Source organism: Canis lupus, chromosome 7 (genome assembly GCF_048164855.1).
Source record: "Canis lupus baileyi chromosome 7, mCanLup2.hap1, whole genome shotgun sequence".
Taxonomy (NCBI): domain Eukaryota; kingdom Metazoa; phylum Chordata; class Mammalia; order Carnivora; family Canidae; genus Canis; species Canis lupus.
The window spans coordinates 67,440,482-67,462,542 of NC_132844.1; the positions used below are offsets into that span (position 1 = coordinate 67,440,482).

Here is a 22,061-nt window from a genome sequence, read left to right on the forward strand (position 1 = left end):
TGGAAATGATTTATACCTACACTGTTCAGCATGGTAGCCTCTGCCACATGTGGCTGGTGAGCACTTCATATGTAACTAGCTCAACTGAAGAATTTTTTATTTTATTTTATTTTAATGAAATTAAATTTAAATAGCCACAGGTAGCCAGTGGCTACCATACTGGACAGTATACCTTTAGAGCATACCACTGACATAATTCATTTCCCAAAGCACTTCCCTGTGCATATTACTAGTCCTGCTCAAGCACTTTATTTTTTTTAGATCATGAGAAGTGTACTCTTTAATCCCCACCCCCTATTTCACCTATCTCCCCACTTCCCCTCCCCCCAGTAGCCCTCTCCCCCAGGCAGAGGGAGAAGCAGGTTCCCTGCGGGGAACCTGATGTGGGACTTGATTCCAAGACCCCGAGATCCTGAGCCAAAGGCAGATGCTCAACCAATGAGCCACCCAGGCGTCCCTGCTTGTATATTTTCTTTCTTAAATTCCACGTATGAGGGCAGCCTGGGTGGCTCAGCAGCTTAGCGCTGCCTTCAGCCCAGGGCATGGTCCTGGGGACCCGGGATGAAGTCCCACGTCGGGCTCCCTGCATGGAGCCTGCTTCTCCCTCTGCCTGTGTCTCTGCCTCTCTATATCTGTTTCTCGAATAAATAAATAATATCTTTTAAAAAAATTCCACGTATGAGTGAGATATATCGTCTCTCTCTGACTAACTTCTTTCACTTAGCATGATACCCTCTAGCTCCATCCATGTTGTTGCAAATGGTAAGAGTCCATTCTTTTTTATGGCTGAGTTATATTCCATTATATATATATATACCACATCTTTACCCATTCATCTATTGATGGACAATTGGGCTGCTTCCATAGTTTGGCTATTGTAAACAGTGCTGCAGTAAACATAGGGGTGCATGTATCCCTTTGAATTCTCCCTCTGCCTATGTCTCTGCCTCTCTCTCTGTGTCTCTCATGAGTAAATAAATAAAACCCTTAAAAAATTAAAAAACAAACAAAGGAAAAAAGAGAGAGACAACCAAGAAAAAGACTCTTAACTACAGAGAACAAACGAATGACTACTGGGGGAGGTAGGGAGATAGGTGAAGTAGTGGATGGGGATTAAAGGGGTGCATGTTATTCTGGCACTAAGTACCCAGTAACACAATTACTGGATTATAGCATTGTTTTATTTTTAATTTTCTGAGGAATCTCCATACTGTTTTTCACAGCAGCTGTACCAGTTTGCATTTCTATCAATAGTGCAAGAAGGCTCCTTTTTCTCCACATCCTTACCAACACTTGTTTCTTGTGTTTGTAATTGTAGCCATTCTGACAGGTGTGAGTTGATAACTCATTGTGGTTTGGGTTTGCATTTCTCTGATGATGAGTAATGTGGAGCATCTTTTCATGTGTCTGTTGGCCAACTGAATGTTTTCTTTGGAGAAATATCCATGTCTTCTCATTTTTTAATGATTTATCTTTGGGGTATTGAGTTGTATCTGTTCTTTATATATTTTGGATACTAACCTTTTATTAGATATGTTATTTGCAAATATCTTCTCCCATTCTGTAGGTTGCCTTTTAATTTTGTTGATTGTTTCGCTCACTGTCCAGAAATGTTTTATTTAGATGCAGTCCCAATAATTTACTTTTGCTTTTATTTCCCTTGCCTCAGGAGACATATCCAGAAAAAAAATATAAATGATGTAGATTGAAGGTAATAAAATGAAATCTTACTTCCTGTAAGTGAAATAGTGGGATATAATGCCTCCAAAGGGCATGACACCAGAAAATATAAATACCTTAGCCTGGAAAGAAAATTAGAGAAAGTCTTGGGGGATAAACTATAATTTGTGATGGGAGAAGATGGGGGTATTTTGTCTTTGACAGCAAGGCTCTTGGTACAGAGATCACACACTGATGGTCCACGGGCTGAATTGGACTGCAGAGGGGTTTTGTTAGATATGTTCTGTGTTTAAAAAAAAAAATGGGTAAAGTAATTGGCAACATTTCAAAGTGAGAGGACTTCAGATAAAAATCTGCAATTGTTGCTCAACTTGAAAATGATCAGACCTGGCCAGGCTAGCCCCACATGACCCATGCCAGCCATTGCTGGAGCCTAGGAACTATCCACACTGCTCCCTCTGTGCCCCGAGGTGTATATGCTGCCTGCTTCGTGCCAACCCTGCCTTGGTGCCACTTTCAGAAACAAAATGCTGAATTCCAAACCCTGGATCCAACCCAGGATGGCTGGGGTTTTTTTGTTTTTGTTTTTCTTAATAATCTCAGTATAATTGGCAGGTTGATTAGGCTCTCTCAGTTGCCAGGGAAAGATATATTCTTGGGACACCTGTGTGGCTCAGCAGTAGAGTGTCTGCCTTTTGCTCAGGGCATGATCCAGGAGTTCTGGGATCAAGTCCCACAATGGGCTTCCTGCATGAAACCTACTTCTCCTTCTGCCTCTCTCTGTGTCTTTCAAAAACAAATAAATAAAATATTTTTTTTAAAAAAAAGATATATTCTAGCAACGGAAGCTTATTGTAGGATTACATGGGGAAAGTAAGGAAGACTGGATGAATATTCCTGTGGGTGGGAGAAGAAAAGGAAAAATATTACTTGTTTTAATGTACAGTTCTGTTTTTCTGAGAAACACAGAAATTACTAATTCTCCTAAGTGATACATTGTAAAATACCTCTTTCATCCTCTTCTACATCCCCCAATCACATTCTCGCTTTATTAAATTTGTGATCTTCAGTTCATAGGTACTATACAACACACGACTACTACTCAGTGCTTTGAGGGTAAAAATACAACCTATGACTATGGCCCAGTTAACTTTTCAAAAACCTTGGTTTTATCACCTATAAAATGGGGGTAATAGCAGCACTAGGATTGTCCTGGAAATTATATGAAATAACTCATGAAAAAAACCAAGTGCAATGTTTGGTATATAGTAAGTGCTCTATAATTATTGGTGATGATGATGATGATGATGATAATGATGATACATGATCATTCTGAAGGAAAACAGAGTTGCTGATACATTAAACTTGTTTTCAGCCTCACCTATAAAAGAACTACTTGGGTAATCTACAAATTTTGAGTGTTTACCTAGGTATCTTATAGCTATATAATATATAGATATACTTTTCTGCATTTATGTGGGAGTTTAGAGCTTATGCTTTTTTTATTGTTCAGAAATATAGATGAGGGGCACCTGGATGGCTCCGTCAGTTAAGGGTCTGATTCTTGATTTTGGCTCAGGTCATGACCTCAGGGTCATGGGATCAAGCGCTGAACCAGGCTCACACTCAGCAAGTAGTATGCTTGGGATTCCTTCTCCCTGTCCTCTCTCTCTCTCTCTCTCTCTCTTAAATAAATAAATATATAAAGAAATAAAGTATTTTAAAAAAATACCCATAGGTGATCAAGAATGATTATACTGGAACACCTGGGTGGCTTAGTGGTTTAGCACCTGCCTTCCGCCCAAGGCAAGATCCTGGAGTCCCGGGATCAAGTCCCACATCGGGCTCCCTGCATGGAGCCTGCTCCCTCTGCCTGTGTCTCTGCCTCTCTCTTTCTGTAACTCTCATGAATAAATAAATAAAATCTTTAAAAAAAAAATGATTATACTTTCTCCCAGAAATGGATCTATAGCCATCTTCAGTAACTTCTCATTTTCTTAAAAGAGCAGGACAATATAGACTTTTAAAACTTAATGTGACCCTTAGAGGCCATGTGTTCATTCACGTTATTTTATGCATGAAACTGAAGGAAACTGAAACCCAGTTTCTGAGACACTTGCCTCTAATCATATAAACTAGTTAGAAAAACAGCCAGGGCTGGAACTCCGGGCTCCTGATAGCCTGTGCAAAGTTTTCTCTGCTGCGCCCTGGTGCCACTAGCTGGGTACTTGACAATCATTCAAGAAATATTCATTGAGGGATCCCTGGGTGGCGCAGCGGTTTGGCGCCTGCCTTTGGCCCAGGGCGCGATCCTGGAGACCCGGGATCGAATCCCACATCAGGCTCCCAGTGCATGGAGCCTGCTTCTCCCTCTGCCTATGTCTCTGCCTCTCTCTCTCTCTCTCTCTCTGTGACTATCATAAATAAATAAAAATTAAAAAAAAAAAGAAATATTCATTGAGGGCTTGCTATGTGTCAGACAGTATTCTGGCACCTGGGGATACAGCCACGAACAAAGCCCTGCCTCTTGGAAAACAGACAACAGACAGAAATATTGAATCAGGTCCTGACAGGTGCTATGAAGAAAAGGAAGGGATAAAAAGAAGAAGATACTATATTAACCACTTAATCTTTACTGTTTTCAGTGAAAATTGAAGGTTATACTGACTTTTACCTCTTAAATCATTTCCCCTACAACATAGCAACATAACTGAATATAAAGAAAACTAGATTTCCTAGCAAGACACTTGGGTTCTAGTCCCGACCCTAATTATTAAACAGCCAAGGAAGGCTATTTAAACTTTTGGGTTTCTCCATTTGGAAAAACGAGAATAATACACACTTTGCATTTTTTATACAATGGTTTTGAGTATAAAATTGTACAAGAGAAAGTTTTTTAAAACAGTAATGTGTTGAGATGCCTGGGTGGCTCAGTGGTTTAGCACCTGCCTTCAGCCCAGGGCCTGATCCTGGAGACTCAGGATGGAGTCCCACATCGGGCTCCCTGTGTGGAGCCTGCTTCTCCCTCTGCCTGTGTCTCTGCCTCTCTCTCTCTTTTTGTGTCTCTCATGAATAAATAAATAAAATCTTATTCAAAAAAAAGTAATGTGTTATGTAAATGTAAGATATCATTATATATGTAAATTTAATTTCCATAAAAATGTACCAAGAATCTAGAGTTTTTTAATTTGTTTTTTTGTTTAAAAAATATATAAAATAAATTGTTTTTTGTTTGATCTCTTCCCACTCAACCAGGAATGATGCAACCAGAGAGGAGTGCCCAGAGTTTTGGCTATAAATATAGGCAAAATTCTTTCACATATGATGTCAAGCGAGATGTGTACAATGAGGAGACCTTTCAACAGGAACACAGAAGGAAGAGTATTTCCTCTGGGAACTTGGACATCGACATTACCACCTTCAGACATCATGTCCAGTGCCGGTGGGTGTGTGGGGTCATTCAGCTACTTTCATGCTGGCAGCAGCAAAACCCTGCTTTACTCCTTCAGTACCTACTTCTGTCTTCCTCTTTTGAATTCCTGTCATCAGGACCCTTAGTTTCCTGTGTAATTTTTTGTCAGTTGTTTGTTTGTTTATGGTTTGTCCTGTAGCATCCTGTTGATTATAAATTTCTTGGGCATAAAGACCTCAGATGTCCCCAACAGCATCTGGGAATAACAATGAATAATACAAATGATTAACTATTGTTGACAGTCTTCCAACAGCCACAGCCTGTGACAGCCACAGTGACTGGGTAGGTCCCACAGTTCAGGGGCTCTTCACCTGTTTTTGTGCTATGAACCTTTGAGCAGTCTGATAAAGCTTATGAACATCTTTTCAGAAATTCTTTTTTTACTTAAAAAAATTGTGGTAAAATAGATATAAACGAAGATTGGCCATTTTAACCGTTTGAAATGTACAAATCTACAGCACTCAGAACATTTCATGATGTTGTGCAACCATCACCACTGCTTTCAAAACTTTTTTCATCACCTCAAACAGAAACTTTGTACCCATTAAGCAATAATTCCCCATTTTCCCCCACCCCTAGCCCCTGGTAACCTCTCCTCTAGGTTCTGTCTCTATGCCTATTGTAGATATTTTGTTTAAGTATAATCACACAATTTTTGTCTTTCATATCTTTTTTTAAGAGATTTTATTTATTTATTCATGAGAGACACACAGAGAGAGAGAAAGAGAGAGAGGCAGAGACAGGCAGAGGGAGAAGCAGGCTCCCTCTAGAGAGCCCAATGTGGGACTCAATCCCAGGACCCCAGGATCACGACCTGAGCAGAAGGCAGACATTCAACTACTGAGCCACCCAGGCATCCCTTGTCTTTCATATCTGGTTTGTTTCACTTAGCATAATGTTTTCAAAGTTCGTCTATGCTGTAGCATGGATCAGCTCCTCATTTCATCTTATGGCTGTGATACCCCATTGTATGTATATATCATATTTTGTTTATCCATTCATCTGTTGATTCATCCATGGGTTGTTTCCACTTTTTGGCTATTATGAATAATGCTGCTATTAATACTGGCAAAGAGGAGGGATCCCTGGGTGGCTCAGCGGTTTGGCACCTGCCTTCAGCCCAGGGTGTGATCCTGGAGTCCCGGGATTGAGTCCCACATTGGGCTCCCTGCATGAAGCCTGCTTCTCACTCTGCCTGGGTCTCTGCCTCTCTCTCTCTCTCTCTCTTTCTGTGTGTGTGTGTGTGTGTGTGTCATAAATAAATAAATAAAATCTTTTTTAAAATTCTGGAAAAGGAGTATCTAAGAACTTGTTTTCAACACCTTTGGGTTATATACCTGGAAGTGGAATTGTTGGATCATATGGTGATTCTATGTTTAAACTTTTTTAAGATTTTATTTATTTATTTATTCATGAGAGACAGAGACACAGGCAGAGGGAGAAGCAGGATCCTCATAGGGAGCCCAATGCGGGACTCAATCACCAGACCTGGGATCACAACCTGACACTAAAGCAGATGCTCAACTGCTCAGCCACCCAGGCGTCACTATAATTTTCTGAGGAACTAGCAAACTCTTTCATACAAGCTACAGCATTGTACATTCATACTAGCAATGTACAAGTGTTTTTGCTCCATATCGTCTTCAACTTGTGTTATTTTCCATTTTTAAAAAATTATAGCCATCCTATTAGGCATGAGGTGGTTATCTCATTGTGGGGTTTGGTTTGTTTGTTTGTTTGTTTTTTGTTTTTTTGTTGTTGTTGTTGCATTTCCCTAATAACTAAATACGTTGAGCATCCCTTCATGTGCTTTGGTCAGTTTTATGCCTTCTTGGAGGAAATGTCTATTTACTTCCTTTGCCCCTTTTAAAATTAGGTTTTTTTTTTTTTTATTGTGGAGTTGTAGTAGTTCTCCATATATCCTGGATATTAAACCCTTATCCAATATATAATTTGCAAATATTTTCTCCACTTCTGTGGACCATCTTTTCTGTGTGCTGATGGTGTCATTTGGTACACAAAAGCTTTTAATGTTCATGAGATCTGATTTATCTGTTATTTTGTTTTGTTGCCTGTGGTTTTGATGTCATCTTTAAGAAACTATCATGAAGGGCAGCCCAGGTGGCTCAGCAGTTTAGCACTGCCTTCAGCCCAGGGTGTGATCCTGGAGACCTGGGATCAAGTCCCACGTCAGGCTCCTACATGGAGCCTGCTTCTCCCACTGCCTGTGTTTCTGCCTCTCTCTCTCTCTCTCTCTGCGTGTCTCTCATGAATAAATAAATAAAATCTTTAAAAAAAAAGAAAAAAGAAACTATCATGAAATCTAAGATTATGAAGATTTTCCTGTTTTCTTTTAAGAGTTTTCTAGATTTAGGGGATCCCTGGGTGGCGCAGCGGTTTGGCGCCTGCCTTTGGCCCAGGGCGCGATCCTGGAGACCCGGGATCGAATCCCACGTCGGGCTCCCGGTGCATGGAGCCTGCTTGTGTCTCTGCCTCTCTCTCTCTCTCTCTCTGTGTGACTATCATCAATAAATAAAAATTTAAAAAAAAAGAGTTTTCTAGATTTAGCTCTTAAATTTAGATTCTTGATTGATTTTGAGTTGATTTTGTATATGGTATAAAGTAAGGGTCTGACTTGATTCTTTCCATATGGAGATCCCATTTTCCCAGCACAATTTGTTGAAGAGACAGTTCTTTCCTCATTAAGTGGTCTTGGCCAGAATATTTTTTAATGCATAAAATACAGAGGATTATAAAAGAAACCAGTTAGGTTGAAATATAGTTCTCAAAATATTTTTTTAAATATTACAATTATGTTATTTAATAATGTGAATCTAGTAGCTACCATAATTTCAAGGTAACTGAATATAAATGATATCTTAAGATCTCTGCAACAATCTTTTTTTTTTTTTTAAACAATCTTAATATAATATGAACATATTGTGATTTCTATTGGTGACAAAGTCAGGTTCTGCTGATACTTTCAGTGGTTTGTTGTAATATTCATCACTGGTGGAAATGCTAAATTTCACTTAGGGGTAGTGAAAATAAAGGTATAATTTTTCCTAAGTTCACATACCTACAAATTCTATCTACAGACCCCATGGGGGTCCATAGACCTCATTAAGGACCCTTTTGACCTACCTCATTATACAAACCCCTAATTATTCAAGTTGTCCTCACTCACACTTGAGATTTATCAATCTCTCTCATCCCTTAATTTATCACTGTGGTTGGCATGTTTTGGATGACAAGACAAGAAGGCCTCCATACCACCCTATTGTAGACCTTCTTTCTCTGACACATTCTCCTTTGTCCATATCCTGCCTTTTGTCTTGGAGACCCTCCCCAGTCCTACATCACTACTCTCATTTTCTCTACTCCAGATGGCTCAGAAGTCATATGTCAAAGAGGGGATTTGGGGGCACATTGGCTTTGTCTCTACACAAGAAGAGTCTTTTCCTGACTTTTAATTCATCATAAAAAGGTACTACCAAAGAAATTTTAGCCTAACTCCCCTCCACCTGCCCTATGCTTGGACACTTAAATCTGATCAATTCTGCTCCTATTGGGCTTTTCTAGCAGTTCTTTTTTTTTTTAAGATTTTATTTATTCATTCATGAGACACACAGAGAGGCAGAGACCCAGGCAGAGGGAGAAGCAGGCTCCATGCAGGGAGCCCAATGTGGGACTCCATCCTAGAACTCCAGGATCACACCCTGAGCTGAAGGCAGACAGTCTACAGCTGAGCCACCCAGGCATCCCTTACTCCTCATTTGTAAAACATACAGTTTTATCCACTTCTGGATTTTTAACATGAAAGGTAGCACAACTCTGTGGCTAAGAACAAGACTCAGAAGCCAGATTACTTGGTCTTGAATCCCAGTTCTGCTGCTTCCCAACTGCGTGACTTGAAGTAAGCTATCCAACCCTACCTTGCCTCAGTTTCCTCATCTGTAAAAATGGGGATGATACTAGTATCTAGTGTGAGGATTTAAGGAGTATTTGTAAGGCACCGAGCAAATAAAAAACACTATATACATGAGTGTTTTAGTTAAAAAATCTTTGAACTCCATCTCTTCTTTTTTTTTTCTTTAGATTTATTTATTTATTTGAGAGAAAGAGAGCATGTTGGGGGGAGGGGCCGAGGGAGAGAATCTTCAGGTAGACTCTGCTCTGAGCCTGACAGAGGGCTCCATCTCATGACCCATGGATCATGACCTGAGCTGAAACCAAGAGTCAGACACTCAACTGACTGAGCCACCCAGGTGCCCCCACCACCTCTTCTTTGACAGAAAATCTCATCTCTTTCCTCATTTTCTTCCTTTTCATTAGCAACTACAAATACTCCCTTTCTTATCAGAATGCCCCCTGTATTTCCACATAGACTCTTAGATTCCTTGCTGTTATGATGCTTTGGATAAAATCCAGATTCATGTCAAAATGCTTATACCGTTCCCCCACTGGATTCAATTCCTATTCCTCTAGTTCTTGCCTTAATATTCTTTTACTTCTAGGGCCTCATCATTCCATGTCCACTGTATTTTTTCCATGCTAAAGATCTTTGATGACTCTGCCTAGGGTGACTTCTGCCCAGTGGCACATGGAGAGAAAGAGAGACTGACCAGATGAAACACCAAATTGTCCCAGTGACTTGCTCTACTCTCTCCTTTGAGGGTCATAATTGGAGAGACTGTGTACTCACACTGTGTATACCTGCCTAACATTCAGGGACTCTCATAAAATAGCAATGGTCTTTTTCCTGGCTCCCAAACAGAATTTAATAGCTGTCAATATGAACTATGGTGGTAATAGAGTAAATAGAACACTGAAGTAGGCATCAGAAGACCTGGTTTGTAGCCCCAGCTCTGTCAACACTATTATGACCTTGGAAAAATGACATGCTTATTTGGCCTTAATTACCTTAGGGATCATAGTGCTCATAGTTGTGAGAGTCAAACATACGTGAAATTCTTTATGAGCACACTTTTTAGCTTTGGATACGCTAAAGTTCTATTTGTTGCTATAGTCAAATCCCAGCTATTCAATTACAGCTCATAGATGAAAAGCCTTCATATTTTTTGCTTTCAGCCCATACTAAATGTAAATAGCAAAAAGCAACTTAAAACCAAATTAGTTTTACTAGTTGATTGATTAACCAATTGACTGATTGATTAACAATGATTCTGCTGTTTTAGATGATTTGAAGGTTAATGTAGGTTTTCTAAATCTCAGCATCATTAACATTTTGGACTAGAAAATTGTTTCTTGTGGGGGCTGGCCTATGCACTATAGAATGTATAGCAACATCCCTGGCCTCCACCCACTAGATACCAGTAGCACCCTCTCCCTCAATTGTGACACCCAAAAATGTCTCCAGACGTTGCCAAATGTCCCCCAGATAACAAAAATGATTCTGATTGATGTTCACTGGGTTAAAAAATAATAAAGCTTTATTTTGTTGCTTTTTCTTTATATGGCTAACTCCTAAAGCATAGGATTCCAATATCTACATTTTCTATAAATTTCCACATACTACAGATCAAAGCCACATAAAGTTAATGTTCAGTTAAAAAAAAAAAAAAGTATATGGGGATAATGTGGATGTGTTAATTGCCCCGTCTCCCAACAATGTCACATCTCAAAACACTGTCCTTCTCAAGAGAAAGCAGTAACAGTCCGTTTTTCTACTGGAAAATTGGTAGGTTTAATTCTTTCCAAACATCCTATTTTGTATGCTAGACAATAAAGCTTAGTTCTTGTCATATATACATGAGATTTGGTTCTCAGCCAGAGGTGACTTTGTCCCCCACAGAATATTTGACAATGTTTGGAGACATTTTTGGGTTGTCACAACTAGGGGAGGGAGTGCTATTGACATCTGGTGGGTGAAGGCCAGGGATGCTGCTAAACATCTCACAATGCATAGGACAGCCCCACAACAAAGAATTATCTCATCCACTATGTCAAAATATCAATAGTGCTAACAAGAAACTCTGTTGTATGGGAAGAATTATGCACCGTGCCTTTTCTTGGTATGTGGGGTTTTTTTTCTTTGGAAAATCTAATCAAATCTCTGTTCTTCTTTCTCACAGCTGCTCATGGCACAAATTCCTGAGATGCATACTAACGATCTTTCCTTTCCTGGAGTGGGTGTGTTTGTATCGGTTCAAGGATTGGCTTATTGGAGACTTACTTGCTGGTATAAGTGTTGGCTGTGTGCAAGTTCCCCAAGGTAAGGAAGCCTTTTTTTACCCACAATCTATCAGACATTGTCTGTTTATCCAGAGTAAACAATTACCTGTGTTAGAGGAATAGAAAAAATAGGTGCATTCCAATCACATTACTACCATTTATTCCCTTATCTGCCATATTACTAACTCTTCTAGGGTGGTTCCAAAAGATTCAGTTAGCTTCAGAGCACCCCGATGGCTCAGTTGGTTAAGCATCCAATTCTAGATTTCAGCTCAGGTCATGATCTCAGGGTCCTGGGATCAATCCCATGTTGGGGCTTTGCTCTCAGTGGAGAGTCTGCTTGAGATTCTCTCTCTCTTTCTCTCCCTCTGCCCCTCCCCTGCTCTCTCTCTCTCTCTCTCTCTCTCTCCCTCCCTCTCAAATAAATAAAGTAAATTTTTAAAAAAAGACTCAGTTAGTTTACATAGAATACTTTTAAGATACTTGGATTGCCCATTCAAGCATTGGTCTTTTTTTGCTTAATTAGTCATTTAATATTCACACAACTACAATAGTCCTCACTTGGCATTGGTTATACTTAGACAGGTAAAGAATAGGAAACACAGCATGCTAGCATCTCTTCAGTAAGTTACACACACAGCAGTCCAGGGGCCACTCTTTGGTCTTCCAAGTGGCAGTTCAGATAGAAGACAACAAAATCAAACAGACAGAGGTACAGGAGCTAATTGGGCTTTAGAAGCCTCATTTCCTGAATAGGAACCAACGTCTCTTGTAATTCTCATAACTGTTGTTTTCAGAGTCCCACAAATGGCATGCCCAATTACAAGAGTTATCGTGCTCAGAAAAGCTCAAAGCCAATGATTCCCACTGGATATTTAGCCTTCATTCACAATCTTCTTGGTCCACGTACAGAATAATCAGGCATTTTTACCATAACCAATGTTGGCTGGTAACACAGCTGACATTTCACTGTTACCAGATTCCCAAAGGAAGAGCTAGAAAGTTAATCCAACACCAAATTTATCCACAGAGAAGGAGAAAAGATTTTATTAATCCTTTACTTACAGTAGTTCGCAATTCCCTACTAGTATTTAAGCACTGTTTGTCTATCCTTCTGGGGCCAGTCAGGCAGGTATGAAACCTGTGATCATATAGGTTGTATAAAGTACAAAAGAGGCCAAACAAAGGGTCAAGTGGTAGCTAACATCCAACTCTGGCACAAGGCTGTTAGTTGGAGAAAAGGGATCCCTTTTTAAGAGCTCAGTTGTCCTACAGTAAAAATTGACTTTTTTTTTTCCTTTTGGTGTTCAATTCTACAAATTTGTACACATGTATGGATTTATGTTACCACCACAAAATGAAGAAACAGAACAGTTCTGTCAGCCCCAAAACACTCTTGTGCCATTCCTTTTAGTCCCATCCTCCCCTGGCAACCACTGATCTGTTCTCTATTACCACAGTTCTGCCTTTTTGAGACTATCATCTGAATGGACTCATATAATATGTAACTGTCAAAGGCTGGCTTCCTCAATTCAGCATGATGTCTTTGAAATTAGTGGAAATTGTAATATGCTTCAATAGCTTTATTGCTGAATAGATTATCCACTGCATGGCTGTGGATGAGAAACCAGAGTTTCTGATTCACATGTTGGTAGACATTTCATGTCTAGTTTTTGTCCCAAATAAAGTTTCTATGAACATTCCAGTACAGGTTTTTATGAAAACATAGTTTTCATTTCTCTAAGGTAAATACCCAGGAGTGGTATTGCTGGTCATACGGTAGGTATGTGTTTAACTTTATAAGAAACTACCAAACTGTTTTCCAGAGTGGCTGTGCCTACCATTGTTCATTCCTACCAACAATGTATGAGGATTTTAGTTCCTCCACACCCTTCGCTTGATGTTGCCTGTATTTTTAAACTAAACTTCCTATTTTGAAATAATTATAGATTCACAAGAGGTGCCGGGTGGCACTGTCAGTTAAGTGTCTGACTCTTATTTTCAGTGCAGGGCATGATCTCAAGGTCATGAGATAGAGCCTGCATTGGGCTCCAAGCTCAGCAAGGAGTCTGCTTGAGATTACCTCTCTCCCTCTCCTTCTGCCTCCTCTTCTCCCCACTTGTACTCTCTTTCTTTTTTTTTCTTTTTAAAGATGCTGTATTCTTTTTTTTTTAAGATTTTATTTATTTATTCATGATAGTCACACAGAGAGAGACAGAGAGGCAGAGACACAAGCAGAGGGAGAAGCAGGCTCCATGCAGGGAGCCCGACGTGGGACTCAATCCCGGGTCTCCAGGATCACGTCCCGGGCCAAAGGCAGGCGCCAAACAGCTGCACCACCCAGGGATCCCTTGTATTCTCTTTCTCTTGCTCACTCTCACTCTCTCTATAAAACAAATCTCTAAACAATATATAGATTCACATGCATTTGAAAGAAACTGCAGAGAGATTCCTTGTATCCTTTCTCTACTTTCCCAAATGGCAACATCTTACAAGACTACAGTTCAATCCCACAACCAGGGTATTAACATTGATATAGTCAAGATATAGAACATTTCCACCACTACAAGGGATCCGTCATGTCGCCTTTTTATATTATCCCCACTTGCCTCTTGCTCTTATTTCCTCCTTAACCCTGGCAACCACTCATCTGTTCTTCATGTCTAGAATGTTGTCATTTCAAGAAAGTTATATAAAATAGAGTCATATAGTTTGGAACTCTTTGAGATTGCCTTTTTTTTTTTTTCACTCATCTTAATTCTCTGAAGATTCATCTAGGTTTTTGTCTGTATCAATAGTTTTTCCTTTTTATTGCTGAGTGGTATTCCATGCTATGGATACACCATAGTTTATTTAAACATAAACACCCTTAAAGTATGTCTGGATTGTTTTCAGGCTTTGGCTATTACAAATATAGCTGCTGGGATCCCTGGGTGGCTCAGCAGTTTAGTGCCTGCCTTCGGCCTAGGGCGTGATCCTGGAGTCCCAGGATCGAGTCCCATATCGGGCTCCCTGCATGGAGCCTGCTTCTCCCTCTGCCTGTGTCTCTGCCTGTGTGTGTGTGTGTGTGTGTGTGTCTGTGTGTCTGTGTCTGTGTCTCTCATGAAAAAATAAATAAAATCTTAAAACAAAACAAAACAAAAAAAACAAATATAGCTGCTATGAACATTTGTGTGTAGGTTAACAAACATAGTATTCATTTCTCTGGGATAAATGTCCAGGAGCACAACAGTGAGATTATAGAATAGTTATATCTTTAGATTTTTAAGAAACTGCCAACCTGTGTTCTAGAATGGTTGTATCATTTTATATTCCCACCAGCAATCTATGAGTGATCCAATTGCTCTGCATCCTCACTAACACTTGATGTTGTCACTACTTTTTTTCCTTTTTAGCCATTCTAATAAGGATGTCTGAGATCTCATTGCAGTTTCAGTTTGCATTTTCCTAATGCCTTATGATGTTTAAGATCTCCTATGCCAATTCCCCACTTGAATATTTTAATGAAATAGCTCTTCTTGTCTTTTGTTCATGTTCTAATTGGATTATTTACATTTTCACTATTGAGTTTCAAGAGTTATTCATGTATTCTAGATATTGGTCCTTTATCTTAGTGTTTTATAAATATTTTCTCCCAATCTGTAGCCTATCTTTTCATCCTTTTAACAGAGTATATACAGAGCAAAAGTCTTCATTTTGATGAAGGCTAGATTTTATTATCTTTTGTAGCCATTCTAAGAGTTATGTAGTGATGTCTCATTGTGGCTTTAATTTGTATTTCCCTAATGGCTAATGAGATTGAACATCTTTTCATGTTCATATTTGCTATCCTCATAACCTCTTTTTTTTAAAGATATTTACTTATTCGTTACTTGAGAGAGAGAGAGAAAGAGCATGAGCTGGAGGGGGAGAGGACAGACAGGCAGAGAGAATCTCAAGCAGACTCCACACTGAGCATGGAGCCCCACATGGGGCTCAGTCTCACTATGCTGAGATCATAACCTGAGCCAAAACCAAGAGTCAACCACTCAACTGACTATGCCACCCACGCACCCCTATACTCATCTCACATCCTTTTTAGTGAGATGCTTGTTCAACAACTTTGCCCAATTTTTTAATTGGAAAAAAATTTTTGTTTTCCTATTGTTAATTTTTGAGACTTCTTGATATATTCTGGATACAAGTCCTTTGTCAGATAGGTGGTTTGCAAATATTTTCTCTGAGTCTATAGCTTATCTTTTCACTCTCTTAATAGTGTATTTGACAGAACAAACAGTTTTAATTTTGATGAAGTCCAATTTATCCATTTTTTTTCCTTTTATGAATTGTGCTTTTCCTATTGTATATAAGAACCTTTCTAATCCCATGTCACAAAGATTTTCTTTTATGTTTTCTCCTAAAAGTCCTATAGGTTTATGTTTTACATGTAGATCTATGATCTATTTTGAGTTAATCCTTACATACAGTATGAAGTTTAGGTCAAAGTTTGTTTTTTGTTACATATTTAACATCATTTTTTTTAACATCATTTTTAAAGAAGGCTATCACTCACTGAATGTTTTTATGCTTTTCTCAAAGATCAAATAGCCATATTTTTGTGGGTTCATTTCTGGACTCTATTCTGTTCCATTGATCTAGTTGTCTATCTCTTTACAAATATCATGTCTTGATTATTGTATTTTTATAGTGAGTCTTAAAATTGGGTAGTGTGATCCCTCCAATTTTGTTCTTTTTCAAAATTGTTTTAGCTATTTTTCTATATAAATTTTATCATCAGCTTGTTTATGCCTACAAAAAAATCCTACTGAGATATGGATAGCTGTTACATTAACTCCATAGAGCACTTAGGGGATAATTGATATCTTTATGTTGAGTTTCCAACCCATGATCATGGTATATATCTTCATTTACTTTGGCCTTCTTTGATTTCCTTCATTAGCATTTGTATTTCCTTCATTAGCATACAGGTCCTGCAAATGTTTTGTTAGAATTATATCTAAGCATTTCATTTTGGAGGAGATACTGATTGTGGTAATTAAAAACAGTTTGGGTTTCCAATTATTCATTGTTTGCATATAGAAATACAATTGATCTGTGTGTTCACCTTGCATCCTGCAACTCATTTATTAGTTCTAAGAATCTTCTGTAGATTCCTTGGTATATACTACATTGATAATCATGTCACCTGCTAATAGGGACAGTTGTGCTTCTTTCTAATCTGAATGACTTTTATGACTTTATCTTGTTTATTGTGCTGGCTAAGACTTCCATTACTATGCTGAATAAGAGTCGTGAGAATAGACATTTTTACCTTGTTCCTGTTCTTAGGAGGGAAAGGATTCAATTTTTCACAGTTAAGTATGATGTTAGCTGTAGGATTTTTGTAGATGCTCTTTATTAGGTGGAGGAACTTTCCATCTATTCTAGCTTGCTGAGAATTTTTATCATGAATGGATATTGTATTTTGTCCAATGATTTTTCTATAATATTGACATGACCATGTATTTTTCTATTTAGATTGTTAATATGGTAGATTACATTAATTAATTTTTAAATATTGAACCAGCTTTGCATTCCCAAAATAAAGGAGTGCCTTTTAAAATTTCTATATGGTAGCGATAAATCAAAATGTTCTGTTTGTATGAGTACATTTACTTCCAGAAAAGTATCAGAAAGTCTCTAGAGGGCTACAATGAGGGACCTGAACTCTTGGTACTGATGCTTTAACTGTGAGTCCTCTACTGACTCCCACTTATCAAAAGTCCTTCATTTATGGTCAAAGTTGAGGACATCTCATTACTAAATTATCAAATCATCAGTATAATTTCATACCAAAAGAAGAATGGCATTAGGGTGTAAAAGTTTACCCAGCATCCAGCATACTATCTAGCACATAGTGGGTAGTCAAGTTCTTTGGTGAATAATAATGATCACATAACTACATGAATGAATGAATCTGAGCAACAGTTGTTAACTGACTAAGGGATTCTATATTATTTTAAGTATTCTATATTATTTTAAGTATTTTAATAATGAAATAATTTGTAGTATAAATAATTCAAGGGATCCCTGGGTCGCGCAGCGGTTTGGCGCCTGCCTTTGGCCCAGGGCGCGATCCTGGAGACTCGGGATCGAATCCCACATCAGGCTCCCGGTGCATGGAGCCTGCTTCTCCCTCTGCCTGTGTCTCTGCCTCTCTCTCTCCGTGACTATCATAAATAAATAAAAATTAAAAAAAATAAATATTAAATAATTCAAAAGTTTTATTTGTATTTGAATAGGTAGTACCTGACAACTTAATACTATCCTTCAAATGAAACAAAAATACTACAGGTGAAGAACTTATTTAAAAAGTGCTAGGGGATCCCTGGGTAGCGCAGCGGTTTGGCGCCTGCCTTTGGCACCAGGGTGCGATCCTGGAGACCCGGGATCGAATCCCACGTCAGGCTCCCGGTGCATGGAGCCTGCTTCTCCCTCTGCCTGTGTCTCTGCCTCTCTCTCTCTCTGTGTGACTATCATAAATAAATAAAATTTTTAAAAAAAAGTGCTAGATCTTCCTGACAGTAGAATTTCAATTTATAAACATAAAAGAAAATAGAAAATCACCATTAGGGAAACACCAGAGTAATAATTGCCATAGATAAAATCCACTAACAGATGTTAAAATTAGTAGGTGGAAGTCTGCAAACTATGTAAGGAGATTTTCATAGTTTCAGAGTTTCTTCCTCAAAATATTTGCTAACTACTTCACTACTCTATAGTAAAGAACTTGGGAAAAACAACCTGAACCAAGTGATCAATGCTATGTCATTACCAGCAGTAAGATATACAGAGACTTCTGAATCCTGTGATACGAAGGACACAACATCATATCTGTAGCATTCTCGCCAAAGACATTTAACTTTAGTATAATTGTGCAGGCACCTAAGACTAACCCCAAATGAGGGGCATTTGACAAAATAACTGATCTGTTAATACTCCTTCAAAGTGTCAAAGTCAAGAAAAACAAATATTCTAAAACAAACAAACAAACAAACAAACAAAAAACCAAGTAAAGGCTGAGGAACTATTATAGTTTGCAGGGTTCAGGAGAAATAACTAAATGGAATGTGGAATTCTGGATAGAGTCCAGGAACAGAAAAAGAAAATTAATGGGAAAACTAATGAGATTCAAATAAAGTCTTTAGTTATTTTATAAGGTTAATTTTCTGATTCTGATCATTATACTCTATGTGAAATGTTAACATTAGGAGAAGCTAAGTAAAGGATATACAAGAAGCTATTATTTTTGTAACTTTTCTATAGATCTAAAATTAGTTCAAATTAAAAATTTTTTAAAGTAGTGGAAAGTTTGGAAATTAGTTTTCCCTTTATTTTTCCAAAGCCTAATTTTAACTGAGATTAGACCACTTAGTTCTCAGGCTCTTACCAAGTAATTCTCTTACTTCTCTGTATGGGGAAGTTATTTGAAACCCTACATTTCAGAGCACTTGGGTGGCTCAATCATTTGGGCAGCCAGCTCTTGATTTCAAATCAGGTCATGGTCTCGGGATCCTGAGATAGAGCCCTGCATCAGGATCTGTACTCAGCAGGGAGTCTGCTTGAAGATTCTCTCTCCCTCTCCTTCGGCCCCTCCCCCTGCTTACTGTCTCTCAAAAATAAACAAATAAATCTTTAAAAAAAGAAACCTTACATTTCAAAATGTATGTTACATATCACAAGTAAATAAGGGTTGGGGCACCTGACTGGCTCAGTTGGTGGAACATGAAACCTGATCTCAGGGTCATGAGTTCAACCCCATGTTGAGTGGAGAGCTTACTTAAAAAATAAATAAACAAAATATATTTTTAAAAAAGAGTAAATTGGGGCTATTCAACATTATACTGGAATTCATAAGCAGTATAACAAGGTGAGAAAAAGAAATATAAGGTATAAGAATTAAAAAGGAAGAAACAAAATTTCATTATTTATAGGTGATCATTTTTTAATGAAGAAAATAATCTACCAATAAATTAATAAAATTAATAAGATTTTATCAAGTTTGCTGGATACAAGATCAATATATAAAAATCAAGTATATTCTTATGTACCTGCAGGAAACAGAAAGTGAAATTTTTTAAAAGATACCATTTACCGGGATCCCTGGGTGGCACAGCGGTTTGGCGCCTGCCTTGGCCCAGGGCGCGATCCCGGAGACCCGGGATCGAATCCCACGTCGGGCTGCTGGTGCATGGAGCCTGCTTCTCCCTCTGCTTGTGTCTCTGCCTCTCTCTCTCTCTGTGTGTGTGTGACTATCATAAATAAATAAAAAATTTAAAAAATAAAATAAAATAAAATAAAAGCATAATAAAAGCATAATAAATACCAAAGCATAATAAATATGAAATAAGTTGTAATGAAACTAAGAAAAGGTAGGTAAGGTTTCTTTAGAAAAATTATACAACTTTACTGAGTATTATTAATTAAATTAATTGAAAACTAGCAAGTTCATGAGTTAGAAGCCTCAATATTTAAAGATCTCAGTCTCTCAAAATAAACTCTATAGATAATTTTAATGTAAATCTCAACAGGATTTTTTTTTCAACAGGATTTTTTTAATGGAACATTATAAACAGATTCTAAAATGTATGTGTAAATGCAAAAAGCCAAGAATGCCATATTCTTTTGAAGCACAGCACAAGAAGGCTTACTTCTCCAATTATCAAAATTTAATATAAAGTTGTAATATTTAAGATAATGGCCAACAAAAGTAGACAGAATAAGTAAACATTCATATATGCATATATTGGAATACATGGAAGGAACATGAGCAATCTCAAGCAACTTACCACCATATGGAGGACTGTTATATACATGATATTGAGCAAAAGAAGCAGAAATAAAATTTTCATACAGTGTAACTCCATCAATATAAAATCCAAACTGAAAATTCAAACTGAACTAAACTGTATTATTTAGAAATATGTACATTACTGGTAAAACTATAAAGCAAAGCAAAGAAATTATTATCATAAAAAGTCAAAATAATGAATACCTTTGTGGAAATAGGTGGAATTATAATCAAAGACCTGGGTGGTGGTAACAAAGATGTTTGTTTTAGCTCAGCATCTATTTTTTTAAAGATTTTATTTGTTTATTTGACAGAGAGAGAGCACACAAGCATGGGGAGAAGCAGAGGGAGAGAGAGAAGCAGACTCCCTGCTGAGCAGAGAGCTCAATGTGGGCTCAGTCCCAAGACCCCAAGAATCATGACCTGAGCTGAAGGCAGACGCTTAACCAACTGAGCCACCCAGACCCCCAACATCTAGTTTTTTAACTATTTATTTTATTTTTATAAATAAAATATATCTATTTATTTATTTGAGAGAGAGAGTGTGTGCATGAGAGAGGGCATAAGTTGAGGGAGGGGCAGAGGGGGAGAATCTTATTGAGCACAAAGCCCAAACCAGGGCTTAATCCCACATCCTGAAATCATGACCTGAGCCGAAACCAAGAGTCAGTCAGTCAACCAATTGAGCCAGCTAGGCACCCCATCAAGATCTATTTTAATGCACTTTCTATATGTATGTTATATTTCACAATAAAAATGGGCATTTTTTGACTAACTTATCAAAACTGTTGCTAAACTAATTACTACAAAGTAGCAAGACAGTATGGTATTACAGAGATATACAATTAGACCAATGAAACAGAAAAGAGATACACAGATATATGTTGCACAGTTTATATCAGATGTGTCACTATAGAAACAAACTTTTTAATGAATGATATGAAACAACTGGATACTTACTTAAAAAAAATTTTAAGGGCACCTGGGTGGCTCAGTAAGTTGAGTGTCCAATTCTTGATCTCAGCTCAGATCTTGATCTCAAGGCTCCATGCTGGGTGTAGAACCTATTAAAAACAATAACAACAAGAAAAAACAATTTTTAGACCTCTACCTAATGCCATACACAAAAATCTATTCCTGGTAGATTAAATACCTAAATGTGAAAGGTAAAACCATAAAATTTTTTTAGAATTATGTAGGGCAATATTTTCATGATCTTGAGGTAAAAAAATGATTTCTCAAACAAGACATAAGAAGTACTAGCCTGCCTAAGAGGAAAAGACTAATAAATTAATAAAGTAAAAGTCTTGTTCATTCAAAGACACACAAAGATTGAAAAGCAAACCACAGAAAGGGAGAGATACTTGTAATACACACACTCAGCAAAGGACTTAAATCTGCAATATATATACTCCTACAAATCCGTAAGGAAACAACTCAATGAGACTGATCAAGATTATTGAAGTGAAAAGTGAAATTTGAGTTACATGCTAACTCACACACACTAAAATGGAACTTGTACAATGATGCACCAAGAGGCATGTACAAAAATATTCCTGGCAATGTTGTTCCCAGTAGCCTCGAACTGGAAACAAAAACAGGAGCCTGTGCAAGCCTAAAGACCAAGAAAATAGGGAGATTGCTGCCTTGGATCCTGATGGTTTTTTAGTTACGGTTCCAGTCTCTGATGAGGCCTAACTGCCTTTTATACTCTTTTAGTAAATTTCCTGTTTTGCTTAAGCTAATTTAAGCAATTTCTCTGTGTGTGTGTTTTCTTGGTTTTTTGCTTTTGCAATCATTAGAGCTTTGCTTTGAAAAGAAATGCAGAAGGAGAAACTATAAATTATAAAGATTTAAGAGACCCATCAACTGATATGAAAGCTT

General features: G+C 37.9%; 1 protein-coding gene and 1 long non-coding RNA gene across 8 annotated transcripts in view; one reads left to right on the forward strand and one right to left on the reverse strand.

Annotated features, from left to right (window-relative positions):
• The window catches only part of SLC26A8 (solute carrier family 26 member 8), an 84,636-nt gene that overhangs the window by 4,752 nt on the left and 57,823 nt on the right, over positions 1-22,061 (forward strand). For all 7 annotated transcript variants that reach the window (XM_072833283.1, XM_072833280.1, XM_072833281.1 and 4 more), the window contains exons 2-3: positions 4,936-5,122; positions 11,248-11,387. In XM_072833283.1, the coding sequence (XP_072689384.1) occupies positions 4,936-5,122; positions 11,248-11,387 (327 nt within the window). The remainder of the gene's footprint in view (positions 1-4,935; positions 5,123-11,247; positions 11,388-22,061) is intronic.
• LOC140637140 (uncharacterized) lies at positions 1,164-21,868 on the reverse strand. Its single transcript, XR_012034386.1, has 3 exons — positions 21,677-21,868; positions 21,138-21,241; positions 1,164-5,348 (listed from the first exon to the last, which is right to left on the reverse strand). It is a non-coding gene; the product is annotated as an uncharacterized lncRNA (long non-coding RNA).